The sequence below is a fragment of the Apteryx rowi genome, unplaced genomic scaffold, assembly GCF_003343035.1.
Source record: "Apteryx rowi isolate R43461 unplaced genomic scaffold, aptRow1 scaffold_260, whole genome shotgun sequence".
NCBI classification, from domain to species: Eukaryota; Metazoa; Chordata; class Aves; order Apterygiformes; family Apterygidae; genus Apteryx; species Apteryx rowi.
In genome coordinates, this window is record NW_020448975.1 from 158,152 (window position 1) to 170,767 (window position 12,616).

General features: G+C 36.5%; 1 protein-coding gene across 9 annotated transcripts in view; it reads left to right on the forward strand.

The window, feature by feature from the left end:
* Positions 1–12,616, forward strand: part of MINDY3 (MINDY lysine 48 deubiquitinase 3) — a 61,959-nt gene that overhangs the window by 42,855 nt on the left and 6,488 nt on the right. For all 9 annotated transcript variants that reach the window (XM_026067666.1, XM_026067665.1, XM_026067673.1 and 6 more), the window contains 3 exons: positions 5,401–5,473; positions 6,315–6,387; positions 11,008–11,095. In XM_026067666.1, the coding sequence (XP_025923451.1) occupies positions 5,401–5,473; positions 6,315–6,387; positions 11,008–11,095 (234 nt within the window). The remainder of the gene's footprint in view (positions 1–5,400; positions 5,474–6,314; positions 6,388–11,007; positions 11,096–12,616) is intronic.

Genomic DNA, 12,616 nt, shown 5'->3' on the forward strand with positions numbered 1-12,616 from the left:
TTTTCTCTTGTCCTTTCACTGTGCTTCTCCTACAGGTGTATGGCTTTCATTTCTTTACCTTTCTGTTAGGTCACTGAAGACAACAAGATTCTTCTCTTAGCCTTCTCTTAAAACTAAACAAGTCTAGTTTTGTCAGCCCCTTCTACATCTCATGCTCCAGCCACCTTACCATTTTGGCTGCATTCCTCTGGACTGCTCCAGTATCTCAGCATCTTGCCCAAACCTGTACGCAGTATTCCAGATGCCATCTCACAGGTGCCAAAGAGGGGGATGGTGACTTCCCTTGACCTGCTGGCTGCAATCCTCCTAAATGTAGACCCATATGTGGTTGGCCTTCCTTGTCCCTGGGGCACACTGCTAACTCATATTCAACTTGCTGTCTCTGAGGATCCCCCCCCCCCCGATTGTTTTCTACAAAGATAATATGAACTATATTGACACTTCCGATGTTCTGAAAATGCAAGTAGTACACAATGACTATTCAAGTCAGAGTTACACAATCCCATAGTGTGAAAGCTCTTCTAAGCTGAAGCATGTTATGTAGGAGCAAGAACTTGTGAAGCCCATCTTCCACCAGGCCTTTGTCTCCTAAACACTTCCTTACTCCATTCCTTTCCCTCTATCTTGCACCTCTTTCTTTCTCCCCCTCTCCCCACACAAATACCTTCTAGACTAACCCACCACTTGTTCTCTGTGGTGGTCCACTCAACAAGAGCCAGCATGCAGTGGCAAGTCTGGGCTTGGGCACGTGTTGGTTGAATGGTTACCTATTGCCAGATGCAGTGAATAACAGCTGAGTTCTGCCGCCCCTCTTAAGGAATGCAGATCTGTGCATTTCCTCTGTGCCTGGCCTCCAGTTTCAACAACCAGTCTTGAGACTCCAGTTCCTCTGTCAAAAAAAACTGAAATTGTGCAATGGATTCAGAAGTCACTAAAGATGTGGGAAGTGGTTTCAGAGGTCCTATCAACCTTGTTTTCTTAGGAAACCATTTTGAAAAAATTGCTGGTTTGAAAGCCACTGATTATAGGACTCTTCTTTAATGCAAGACCATGTTAAATAATCATCATGTTTGCAGATATGAATAAATTATACTTTGTAAGTAATTGTTAAATTAGCAGTGTTTGTATCTGGTATTTAGGCAAACTTTTAAGAAGTTTAGTACTTTAACATGTAGTTCCTCCATGTCTCACTCAACAATTGTATGTGTACAACTAAGTAGTCCAAATGCAAATAGATTTCATTTTCAAAGACAGTAGGTCTTTCAGTGAGGGATCTTTGTAAAAATTCATAGCCAGGATGTCAAGTAGCTTAATCATTATGTTCTGGTTTTGATTTGTAGAATGAAAACTTCTGGAATGTTTTCATTAAAAGTTACAAAGACTATTTTTTGCCTCTAAGAGTAAACACAGAATCTTAAAATAAGTGGTACTACTGAGAACAACTTTTCAAAGTAATGTAAAATGGCTTGTTTGTATATCACAAGAGCCAATGAGTGAAACAAGATTTTTAGAACACTGTACTTAGTATTGAAAATAATTATTATAATTAACCACTGATGGGATTCCTTTATGTGGAAGTTTCAATGCATGGGATACATCAAAATACAATTCATAAGGCTGGGGGTGTATATTTTGGCACATTTGATGAAGAATCAGCCTGGGCAGCTGACATACATTTTTGTTAGACGTTTGTTGCATTTTCAGCTTTGCTGCCTGAAGTAGCTATGTTACCTGTTTATTTTTTCCAAGATGCAAATATCTGGAATATATGAACTATAAGTTTTCTGAATAGTGGAAATGAATGATATGCTAAGTTAAGGGATGCATGGCATTTGCATATACCTGGTTTAAATCTTGGATTTTTAGCTGTTTATAGGACAGTAGTCCCAGTGAAAGGTTGGAATTATTTTGAAGATGTAAGTTAGTTTATTTTTCATCATCTCTCCATGACAGGGAACTCATAATTGTCTTCCTGAAATGTCTTGCCTAGAGCATTAGCATACCACACTTTATGAATAAAAAGTTTTAATATATAGCAATTGAGTGCCTTTATGATATTTAAATGCTCAGCTGAAAAACATGGGGAATTTTAGATTACAAGTAAAGCATTCAGTGACTTATTTTCTAAGTTCTTCCCATGTACACATGTACTGAATCAACTAAGGACTGGGAAAACCAAAATGTCAGCAGAACTACACAAATTTTGTAATAGTACTATCAAAAATAATTCTATGGGTAATTGCAGGAGATTAGTCTTTTTGTTTGTTTAATAGCATCTGTTTTGCATCACATGAAACTGTGAAACATTACATTAAACGACATAATTTGGGGGGAGTTAGGACAGCGAAAATTATAGTCTTTATTCATAGATTACATCAAGCTTTTTATGGAGAGAACTGTCTATTCATAAACCAAGGTAGAAGTATACTTTGCATTTGAAATAATGTATCTGTGCAGTTGCAAGTTGCTTTGGTCATATCCTTTCATATCATGGCCATTTTTAAGAATTATCACTTGTCACCTTAGCTTCATGAGCTGCTAATTCATTAACAAGAATCTGCTGTAAAAATACCACTCTTTAGGGTTAAGTCCTGGATCTAGAAATCACTGGTCATTTTGTTGTTGACAGGCTCTGCATGCTATGGCATCATCTGTTTTAAACTGAGAACTATTTGCAGTAGTTCTCAATTGCTATAAAGTGCTATTGAATTTTGATACTATATAGAGTTACTGTGCCTTGTAAGCCAGTTCTTTGGCTACCCTGCTTGATGGATACTCCTTTGTTTTCCCAAGTAAGAGGAAAATAGCCATTACAATCTTTCCATCCCTCAGTTTATTCTTCTCCTGGAAAAGGTCCAGTAGCTTACAACTTAAAAGTTGTTCTCACCAGGAGAGACTAGCAGGTGAAGGGACTTCTCCCAAATTAATTTCCTCTGTACCCTTCTTCACTTGAAGTACTCAGGTACAAGGTGATTGGAAAAGTTGCATAGTACAAAGGCATATAGCCCTAGTTTATCTGTGGGCTAGACTGCTTCTGGTCCGAGGATGGGCTCTGCAGTCCCATCACAGCAAAAGGTGGTAGTTGTGCTGTGAAAGAGCCAGTAGGCTGGAGCTAGGAAGTAATTCATTCCTGATCAGTCTGCCATGGCTCAGGAGCTAGGAGAGTTCTAGCAGAGATGATTTATTCAATCCACCTACATTAGTGATTTAGCATGCTGGAGAGCTTCTCTTTGGTGCAGTTTTGATTTACATCTATACTTTGAATCCTCCTGCATGCAATTAAGTGCCCAACAGCTGTGCTCAAAGCTGTTTCTCTCCTGGTGAAACCAATGCTGAAGTTGCACACTAGAACACCTTTTAGAGTGCCTCACCTGCAGCACGGACACAAGGTCTTCCAGCGCTTAGCTATGCTTCTGCACAGTGTGCATCTGGGACCGATGTTTGGCACAACCTTCATTGCCAGTAGAGATGTGATGTGGACATCCCTTAACAGGTCACAGCAGATTGAACCCTGGTCCTTCCCTCCTTTCACTGTTCTGCTTGATAATGTAGATTTTTACATTGTGGTCAAGTGGCAGTGAAGTAGCCCTTACAAGTCAAAGTATAATAAGGTGGTGATATAGAGCCTTGGAAAATGGGGCAGACATCTCGTCCTAACTTTYTGTCTAACACAATCCTGTAATAAGACCAGATGTTGGTCTCTCCTGTATGTGGAAATGAGGGGTACTCTGTAACCACCCATTGTATGCAGCATATGCTAGTTATAGGTGTGTCATTCATCTGTTCAAAATAAAACTGTTGCCTATTACTGTTTAAGTCTATGTTGTGTTTGATGTTATACCTGCTTGTTCATCCTAGGCAGCTGGCTTTCATTCAGGAAAATTTTTAAGTATACACCAGATTTCATTAGGTATAAACTTAAAATTCTTGGCTGATTTGGAGTCAGCTATTAAGAGAAACTGGGTAAGAGTGGAATTCTAGTCAAATGCATTATTTGCTTCTGTTCTTTCCCTGAAGCATTTTTCTTAATCTGTTAAAGAACAACAGGTCACTAGGTATATTTTAATTCTACGTTTTCTGATTTATTTTATCTGCCTTCCTTTAAATGAAGTAATGCTGACTTGTACAATTTAGACCAAAGTTCAGTGTCGCCACATACAGATGCAATGAGTGGATGTTGTAATTTTCTATTTCAAGAAAGTATTTCTAAGTAATCTTCAGAAAGCAGACTTCAGCTGAAACTGGAAATAAAAAGAAAAAATTATTTATAATTTAAAAAATATTTTGAGGTAACTTTTTGATTTGTAACAAATACACTTACAGTTGATGCAATGTGAACAAAAAGATGATTCCCAAGGTATAATGTCACTCAGAATAATGTCAACTCTGCCATTTCTGGTTTTTTGTATTTACTGTTCATAGAATAGCAGTATCTTAAATATCATTTTCGCTTTGACAGAAGGAGAAACTATAGAGGGAGCATTGTCAAATGCAGTGCTTCCCTCTGTACAAGTTTTTAATTTTCCTTTCTATGTGAAAAAAACAACATAGGTGCTCACAAATTTGCCAAATGAGATGTAGGATTTCAGATACCCCTAACAAGCAGTATTTGGAGTCCCATTTTTGAATTTCCTGTTCCATTTGAACATCAGAGCTTTATACTTTCTTTAAATTGAAGTATGTGTTGAGTATGTATATTTCTTACCCTTTATAACACCTTTCATTTTGCATAAATTACTTATAACTTCACTTCTTTAAAAATGTTTTTGACATAAAACCAGAGGGATGTGCTTTTTGCTGGTTTTACAATAGTAGGTAGACATGTGCCTCACTGCATATAAGTTTTGGAAAGCATAATTGTATTTGAGCTGAAAAAGTCACAGATAAATAATACATTACAACAACTGCTATTGAAATCTTGCCTTTTCATGGGGCTAACAAATTTGTTCTGCCATTCCATGAAACGGGCTAAACATTATCTGACAGCTTTCTGTCTAAATGATTTTTATGCATTTCTTTGAAGGTGTGCATAGTACACTCACTAAACTAGCATTATATCACTGGTATATGTGTGTTTTCAGATACATTAAGATATATTTTAAATCCAAGTCTACCATATTATACATTTAGTCTCCAAGTAACATTTTCTGTGCCATGATATCTGCATGAAAAGACTTAAACAGACTTTGTCTAGAAGTCTGTTAACTAATCCTTAACTTACTTCTTGATCTGTTTAGGTCACTATCATCAATGTATTGGAATTAATTTTAAAGTTAATTTTTCTGCTATTGTATTTGAATTTTTATTAATTTAAGATCCTAACCTCTGTAGTGTGGCTAAATATTTCCTTAGTAATATGTATCTGAATTAAGAATATAATGAAAGTTTTCTTTTTTTAAGGATATGGCCCTTGTTGCTCCTGAAGCGCCTTCAGAACAAGCCAGAAGGGTTTTCCAAACCTATGACCCTGAGGGTAAGGGCTGTACCTCTTGCAGAAGTGAGATTTTGCATTGAAGTGTATTTATTCAGTAGAGACAAGTTTCAAATAATAATGAATGCGGCATTGTGTAGGGTTAATCTCTTCAGAAAATAGGACCATTATTTTATAAAACAGATTCTAAATATTGCACTTTCAAATGCATTGTCCTTTCCATACCAAAGTATATGCTGTTTATGCCTGGGCTCAGCACTAATTAATAACTTAGTCGTCAATCTACAAATGAAATGAAGTTTTCTGAAAACTTTGCAATAGGGAAAGTTAAATACAAGAGTGCAACAGGAAGTAGAGTTCTTGGAGCATAAGCTTTTTAAGTTTGGATTATTATCTGTAATTTACATAAGGCTTCTATACAACTTAATTTATATTACATTTTTGTAAAATAACTGATCAGGTGTGATGGCATTCATTATGAAATTCTGTTCTTAAATGTATGTGGCACATGCTAAAAATTCTCTTATGTTTTGGAAAATACAATATGTCTAACATTCAAGTATTATTTTAACGAACTAAAAGGAAAGAAAAGGTTTGCAGTCATTATCCTAGTGGTATCAAGTGGCGCTAGCTATAAATAGGTTGAATTCTGTCCAAAGATTAAACTTCAAAGTGCATGAATTATAAACAAACCCACAGTCTCTGTATCACTGCTCAATTTTTAAGAAAGAAATTGAGAGAAGTGTATGAAAAAAATGTGTTCATTCTAGAATTCTATCCTTTTGAGATAAAGATGCATAGTACTTTTATTTCTGAGTAAAATTTGTACTTCTGGAAAGCACTTTGTTTCTTTTCATAATTAGAAACTTTGTTAATTCTTCAGATAATGGTTTTATACCTGACACTCTCCTAGAAGATGTAATGAAGGCTCTGGACCTTGTTTCAGATCCTGAATAGTAAGTATAATAAAATCTAAGTACTACAAAAATATATTCTAATTAACCACATATTAGTTATAATTTAGGGTTTTTCTGAATTGTTTTCTTGCTTATGCTCTGGGCACAGAGCATTATTTTTAAGTGCCTAAGTCAGCTTTGAATGAAATGGAGGAGGAATTGGAATTAGAATGTCTCCAACTCTGGTAGCAATAACTGGAAGCCAAAAAAAAGAAGAAAAGGTTGTGTGAATATATTTCCCTATGCTGACTAGGATGTAACTGTGTGCCAAAAGACCTGAAGAACCAACGTGTACAGAGGCAGATTACCATTGGTTCTATGTACTGCTCCACTTATATTTTTGTTACAACCAACAATCAGTATCTTGTAGTCTTAATAGTTGTCATTTGTTTCCAGAGTGACACCCTTGGTTCTGAGGATTAGAGTTAGAACTACTAAGTGAGCAAGGTAGTTTATTTTTGTTATATGGACAGGCAGGACTCATATTCTGTGGCACCTTCCTTGCCAAAGCTTACCTACTAATCATGTTTTGCCACTAAATGCTAAACCCAGAAAGAACAGCTATGTGTTTAAACTTACGTTTATCTCTTCAGAAGGTGATTCTGCTCTTTCATAAGCTCAGGATCTAGTTTATTGTAGTCTAAATCACTTGTTCCTGTAAAATGGCTGTGGAGACTGCAAGTTTACTTACCACAGATATCGGAAATTTGATTGAGGCAATTTTCTTTCCTTTCAAATGTTATAAAGTACAACTGGGTTTACTAAGCTGTTCTTGATGGAGAATAAGGGTGAAAATGGGAGTCAAAAGACACTGTGGAAACTAAAACCAAAGAAAATACCAGACAAAAATGCTAGAATTAGTATCATGTCAATAAACGGTGAAAATTGCAAAAGTTTAGTAAGAAAAAAAAGTCTTAGTTTAAAGGGTCTGAAAAGCTTCCTTTTGGCCTTTGTGTTCTGCTGCCTCAATAAATCTGAGGGAATCTTCTTTCTGCATTCATCCTTTTTTCCATGTTTGGGCTTCAGGGCACTTGTGGCATAATCCTGACCTATTTTATTGTGCATAGCACATCAAATATAAATTGATGTAGGAAGAGTCAGTTGGAAGGCCTGCTATATTGAAAGGACCTCACTGGAGATCAAACCATGGAATATTCATCCTTGAAACATCTCTTATTAAATAAAAATGTTGTCTGATACCATTGTCTTGAGGACTTGCTCAATTTTGGTTCTAGATGTCCTATGTATTTACTGTAGAAAAGAAGTATAAATAGCACATTTTGAACTTCATACAGACTTTTCTGTTGTTTTATTTAAAATAAATTAAAGTCATTGCTCGCAAGTGTGCTATTTGTCTTTTTGATTTTGAGAACTAAATGAAAATTCTTTGTCTGTGATCATCTAATTTGAGGTTTTAAGCTTTTCAAAATCTGAAAGTGATTAATAGTCAGATCTGCATAAAGTTTAGGAAGTATAGCGGGAAAACTTTGTAGAGCAGACATGGATTCACAAGATGGGTTAGCCCTTTCAGTACTGAACCAGTTTACGCAAAATGACATGTTAACTTTAGTAAAAATTTGTAGTCTTTTAGTAAGTAGTTCTGAGGACCCAGCTCTCTTGTTCAATTCATTTTGCCTGTTTCTAAAAACTATCTGATATTTCTTAGGACACTCTAGGTTTAAACCAGTTTAGCCCCACCATCCATCTGACCCCTGCTGGAGGTTTTTGACCCCAAGTACATCTTGGCCATTGCAGTACAAAGACTGTCAGTGTCGGTTCCTTGACATTCATCACCTGTTTAGTTAAGATGCTACACTTTGCACTGAAGTGGCTGAAGCACATGCACACGCTTATTCTGCTAATTCTGTGGTAATGTCAGTACTAGTGACAGTCTAAACTGCTCTAGCTATTTGCTGAATGAAAAGGATGGCCTTAGTTGAAACATTCACTGGTCAAATTTTATTAACTTCCCCCACTAGCTTAATTGATTGCATTTTGTACACTGTGTAGACTTAAAAGCTTAGCATGACTTTGCCTTTTTAAAGAATTTTTATATTCGTGAGTACACAAATGCCTTTATTTTTATTACATTAATGTGAGAGCATTTTCAAAATTATCTTAAATATGTCTTGGTTCTGTTTATGAACCCAGTGTTCTTAGAGCCTGTTCTAGCATTTCAAAACTTTGGGCAGTTTTCAGACAGCTACTTAAAAATCTTAGTTTTGTAATTTGAGAGCAACAAGAATAAGCAACAGAAAGATTAAAGTCCAATATCATGTAAATCCTCAGTGCTGATATCACCCAAGTCATGAACATTCATTTTTTTAGATATTAAATGAGTGTAGTTAATAGGAGATCTCATTCTGTTTTATGAATTTTAAAATTTCCCTTTTAAAGGCCTTAACAGAGCCACTCTTCTCCTTCAATTGCATAACATTTTGTGCATATTGAGGCAAAAGCAAAAGAATGCAAATAATTTACTACTGCTATGTTAATGTCAAGAAAGGGAGCTACTTAAAAATGAAGAAACATAAGTGGCAGCCAAAAGGATAAGATGCTTACATATGGCAGTAATCAAAAAAGAGCTTATAGAGACGCTTCCTCCTCCCAGCCCCCAAGAAAAAAAAGCCTAACTGGTTAAAAGCAGGCTAGAGGAGGCTATAAGAGGCTTAGACTGTGCTTTGAAAAGAAAATGTAGTGTCTAAGTAAAGAAAACAGGAAAGAACATAAATTCATGAAAAGTTAAATGTGAATACAAAACAAAACAGCTGAAAATCTTTTGAAGAATACCTTTGTAAAGATATGAAATAAAAGCTAGTAATAATTTTTTCTTTTAAACTCCTCAGAACTAAGAGACTTGTAAGAGGTCTGTAGGTCTGATAGGTGAACCCCAATATTAAAAAAGTATTCTAAGTCATTAATAAAAGTGACATGAATTCTTCTTCATATTCACTGGGGAAGACTTCACTAGGAAGTTTTGTTCCTCATCCATATTCAGAAGCTTATAGGGAGATTTTTATACTTAAGCCTTTTTGTAGGTGGTCAGCAGAACTAAGTCTCTGAAACATCAAGAAGAAATTCTAGATAAGTAAAATGAATGATACCAAATTGCCACCAGCAGCTGATATTCACCCCAGGATTCTGAAGAAACATCAGTATGAATTTGCTGAACTGTTTTAAGTTACATACCACTGTAAAGTCTCCTGATACCAGAGGAATGAGAAGGTGACAAATGGACAACAATACTTAGAAAAGGATTTGAAGACTAATCTGGGGAAAATTGACTATTGAGGCATCTGTAAATGTGGGATAAGAAGGAAGTTTTCTCTTGTAGATTAATAACTGATAAAAGGATAGAAATAAATGTCATTTTTCTTGATGGAGGGAGGTCATCAGAGGAATCTTATAGAGATTTGTATTAGGTCTGTATAGTTTGTCATGGTATGGATGTGGATTTGAGAGTAGAGATCAATATGAAAAGGTTTACTGCTGATATGAAAGTATTCAAGATCATAAAAATGAAAACTGTTTTGGAAGAGCAGCAGCAGTTACTGGGAGATAAAGTGAGAGAGAAGTTTCAGTTCAGTAAATGTAGATAGACTGCACATGGGATAAAACCGTTCTGACTTTTACATACACAGTGTTGGGCTGTGAACTAGGTATTACTATTCAGAAAACAGATCTTAAACTGATACTCCCTGGTAGTCAAACATATAGAATGGAATTGCTAGGAATGCCATTGTATAAATCTGTGACATTCCCTCAATTTCTGTAGTTCTAGTTCTACCCCATCTCAGAAAGAATATTGTGGAAAGGTATCAGGAGGGCAGCAAGGCTAATCAAAAGTGCAGAATGGCTTTAGTACAAGGAATAGCTGGGTTAGGACTCTTTGACCTGGAAAAAAGAGACAACTGTGGTAGCATGTAATGGAGGTTTCTAAAATCAGGACAGGATAAATATGAATAAATCTTTACACTCTAATGTCTGTAGAAGTTTACTGCTTTAATAGAAGCATAAAGGTTTTATTGTCATTGATTTGTAATGACCTGAAATTATATCATATTCATGTCAGTAAGGCTTTCAGATTAGTCCTGTGTATTGTTAATATTTTCATTATTAATCGTTTTTGGCTTCTTTGATATCAAGGGCACCATGTAAATATGAAATGTATCTGTGAAGCTTCATTTTATTTCAATGTACTAAGTACGTCTTGGAGGCATTCTGAATCTCCATGTAAAAACAGTTTGCTTGGCAGTTACAGAGCTGTATTTAAAAGATGACTGTTTTATGTATCTAAATTCAAGAATGTTTACAAGACAGCAAAATACCTTTTGGGCTATAAACCTGGTTTTAGATTATATGGGTTTAAAATTACTTTACCAAATATGGTGGTCTTTCAGAATTATCACTTATTTAATTTGAAATAGCAGATTACTTCTTTTTAAAAATAACTGTGTTCTGGCAACTTGCATGCCATTCTGCTGCATTTGTCTCTTATGCTTAAAAATAGAATAGTATTGATATACTTGGCGGCCAGTACTGTGGTAGCACAGCATAACTTAGTCATGCAAGAATAAAAATGCCCTACTCATGCTTTTATATCCAATGTTTTTGTCATAGCGTAAACCTCATGAAGACCAAATTAGACCCAGAAGGACTGGGCATCATATTACTGGGTCCCTTTCTGCAAGAATTTTTCCCTGAGCAGGTAATAAGTATAGCTTTATTGCTGCAGAGCTTTATGTATTCTGCTTGCCATTGAGATTCATTTAACATTTGCATCGATATCACAGAGGTATTTTTAATAATAAGTATTATATTCATTTGACTCATATGACCAGCAAATAACTTTTTGCACTATACAGTGAATTGTAGACTTTCATTTTGCATAAGGTGTCCATGATTTTGTGAGCTTTACACTGAAAGGAACTCCATTGTAGTGACAAGTTCTAAAATTAAGTTCAGGAAATATATAATTGTTTTGCATATGAAAATGAACTTGTTCCCTACCCGGAAAAGGAAGTTCATCTGAGTTTGTTTTTTGAGAATGAAATTGCCATACTGTTTTTATCAATATTACAAAAGACTGCTGTAAATTGCTGGCAAATAGGAAAACATTGCAAACATATCTAAAACTGCTTTTATGTAGATCTCTATTAACTTAAAATTTTTGACAGCTTACCAAAAAAGTGTTACAGAGTTACATTTAGAATACATTGAAGTCAGCATCTGCCAAGGTTATGGAAATTTATTTATAACTCTGTCTGTTCCAGATATTCATTAAGACAGCACCACACCACTGAAAAGAGCATGGGTGAACCTAGTGCTGCTGTCCTCTTCCCTCCTCTACCCTTGGTCACATTTTCCTGCCCTCACATTGCCTCCCTTCTGCCACCAGGAACACCTTTGTAGAGATATGTGATAAACCAGAAGAGGGAGTTGGGCCAGATGAGAGCCCTTTTTGCAGGTTCATGGGAGGCTTGCTGCATGGCCATACAAATGCTTGTGTTGGCAGAAGGCAGAGGGTTACCCTAGGGACAGAAAAACTGGCTGGCAATGGCAAGGGAAGGCCTGAGAGGGGTGCTTCTTTGGAGACTTTTCTGGCTTACCATGTAGTTGAAACTACATGGCCTAATTTTTACAACAAAGGAAATGTGAAACTAGTATTTTTAAAATACCTTTCACAAGACTCTGTGTTAGAGATGTACAGCATACTGTAGCCAAAGATGGTAAGGACTGAATCACAGGATCACAGAATGGTTGAGGTTGGAAGGGACCTCTAGACATCATCTAGTCCAACCCCCCTGCTCAAGCAGGGTCACCTAGAGCACGTTGCACAGGATCACGTCCAGGCAGATTTTGAAAATCTCCAGAGAAGGAGACTCCACAACCTCTCTGGGCAACCTGTTCCAGGGCTCTGTCACCCTCACAGTGAAGAAGTTTTTCCTCATATTCAGACAGATCTTCCTGTGTTTCAGTTTGTGCCCGTTGCCTCGCATCCTGTCGCTGGGCACCACTGAAAAGAGTCTGGCTCCATCCTCTCGACACCCTCCCTTCAGATACTTGTACACGTTAATAAGATCTCCTCTCAGCCTTCTCTTCTCTAGGTGAAACAGGCCCAGCTCTCTCAGTCTTTCCTCATAAGAGAGATGCTCCAGTCCCCTAACCATCTTTGTAGCCCTTCGCTGGACTTGCTCCAGTAGTGCCACATCCCTCTTGTACTGGGGAG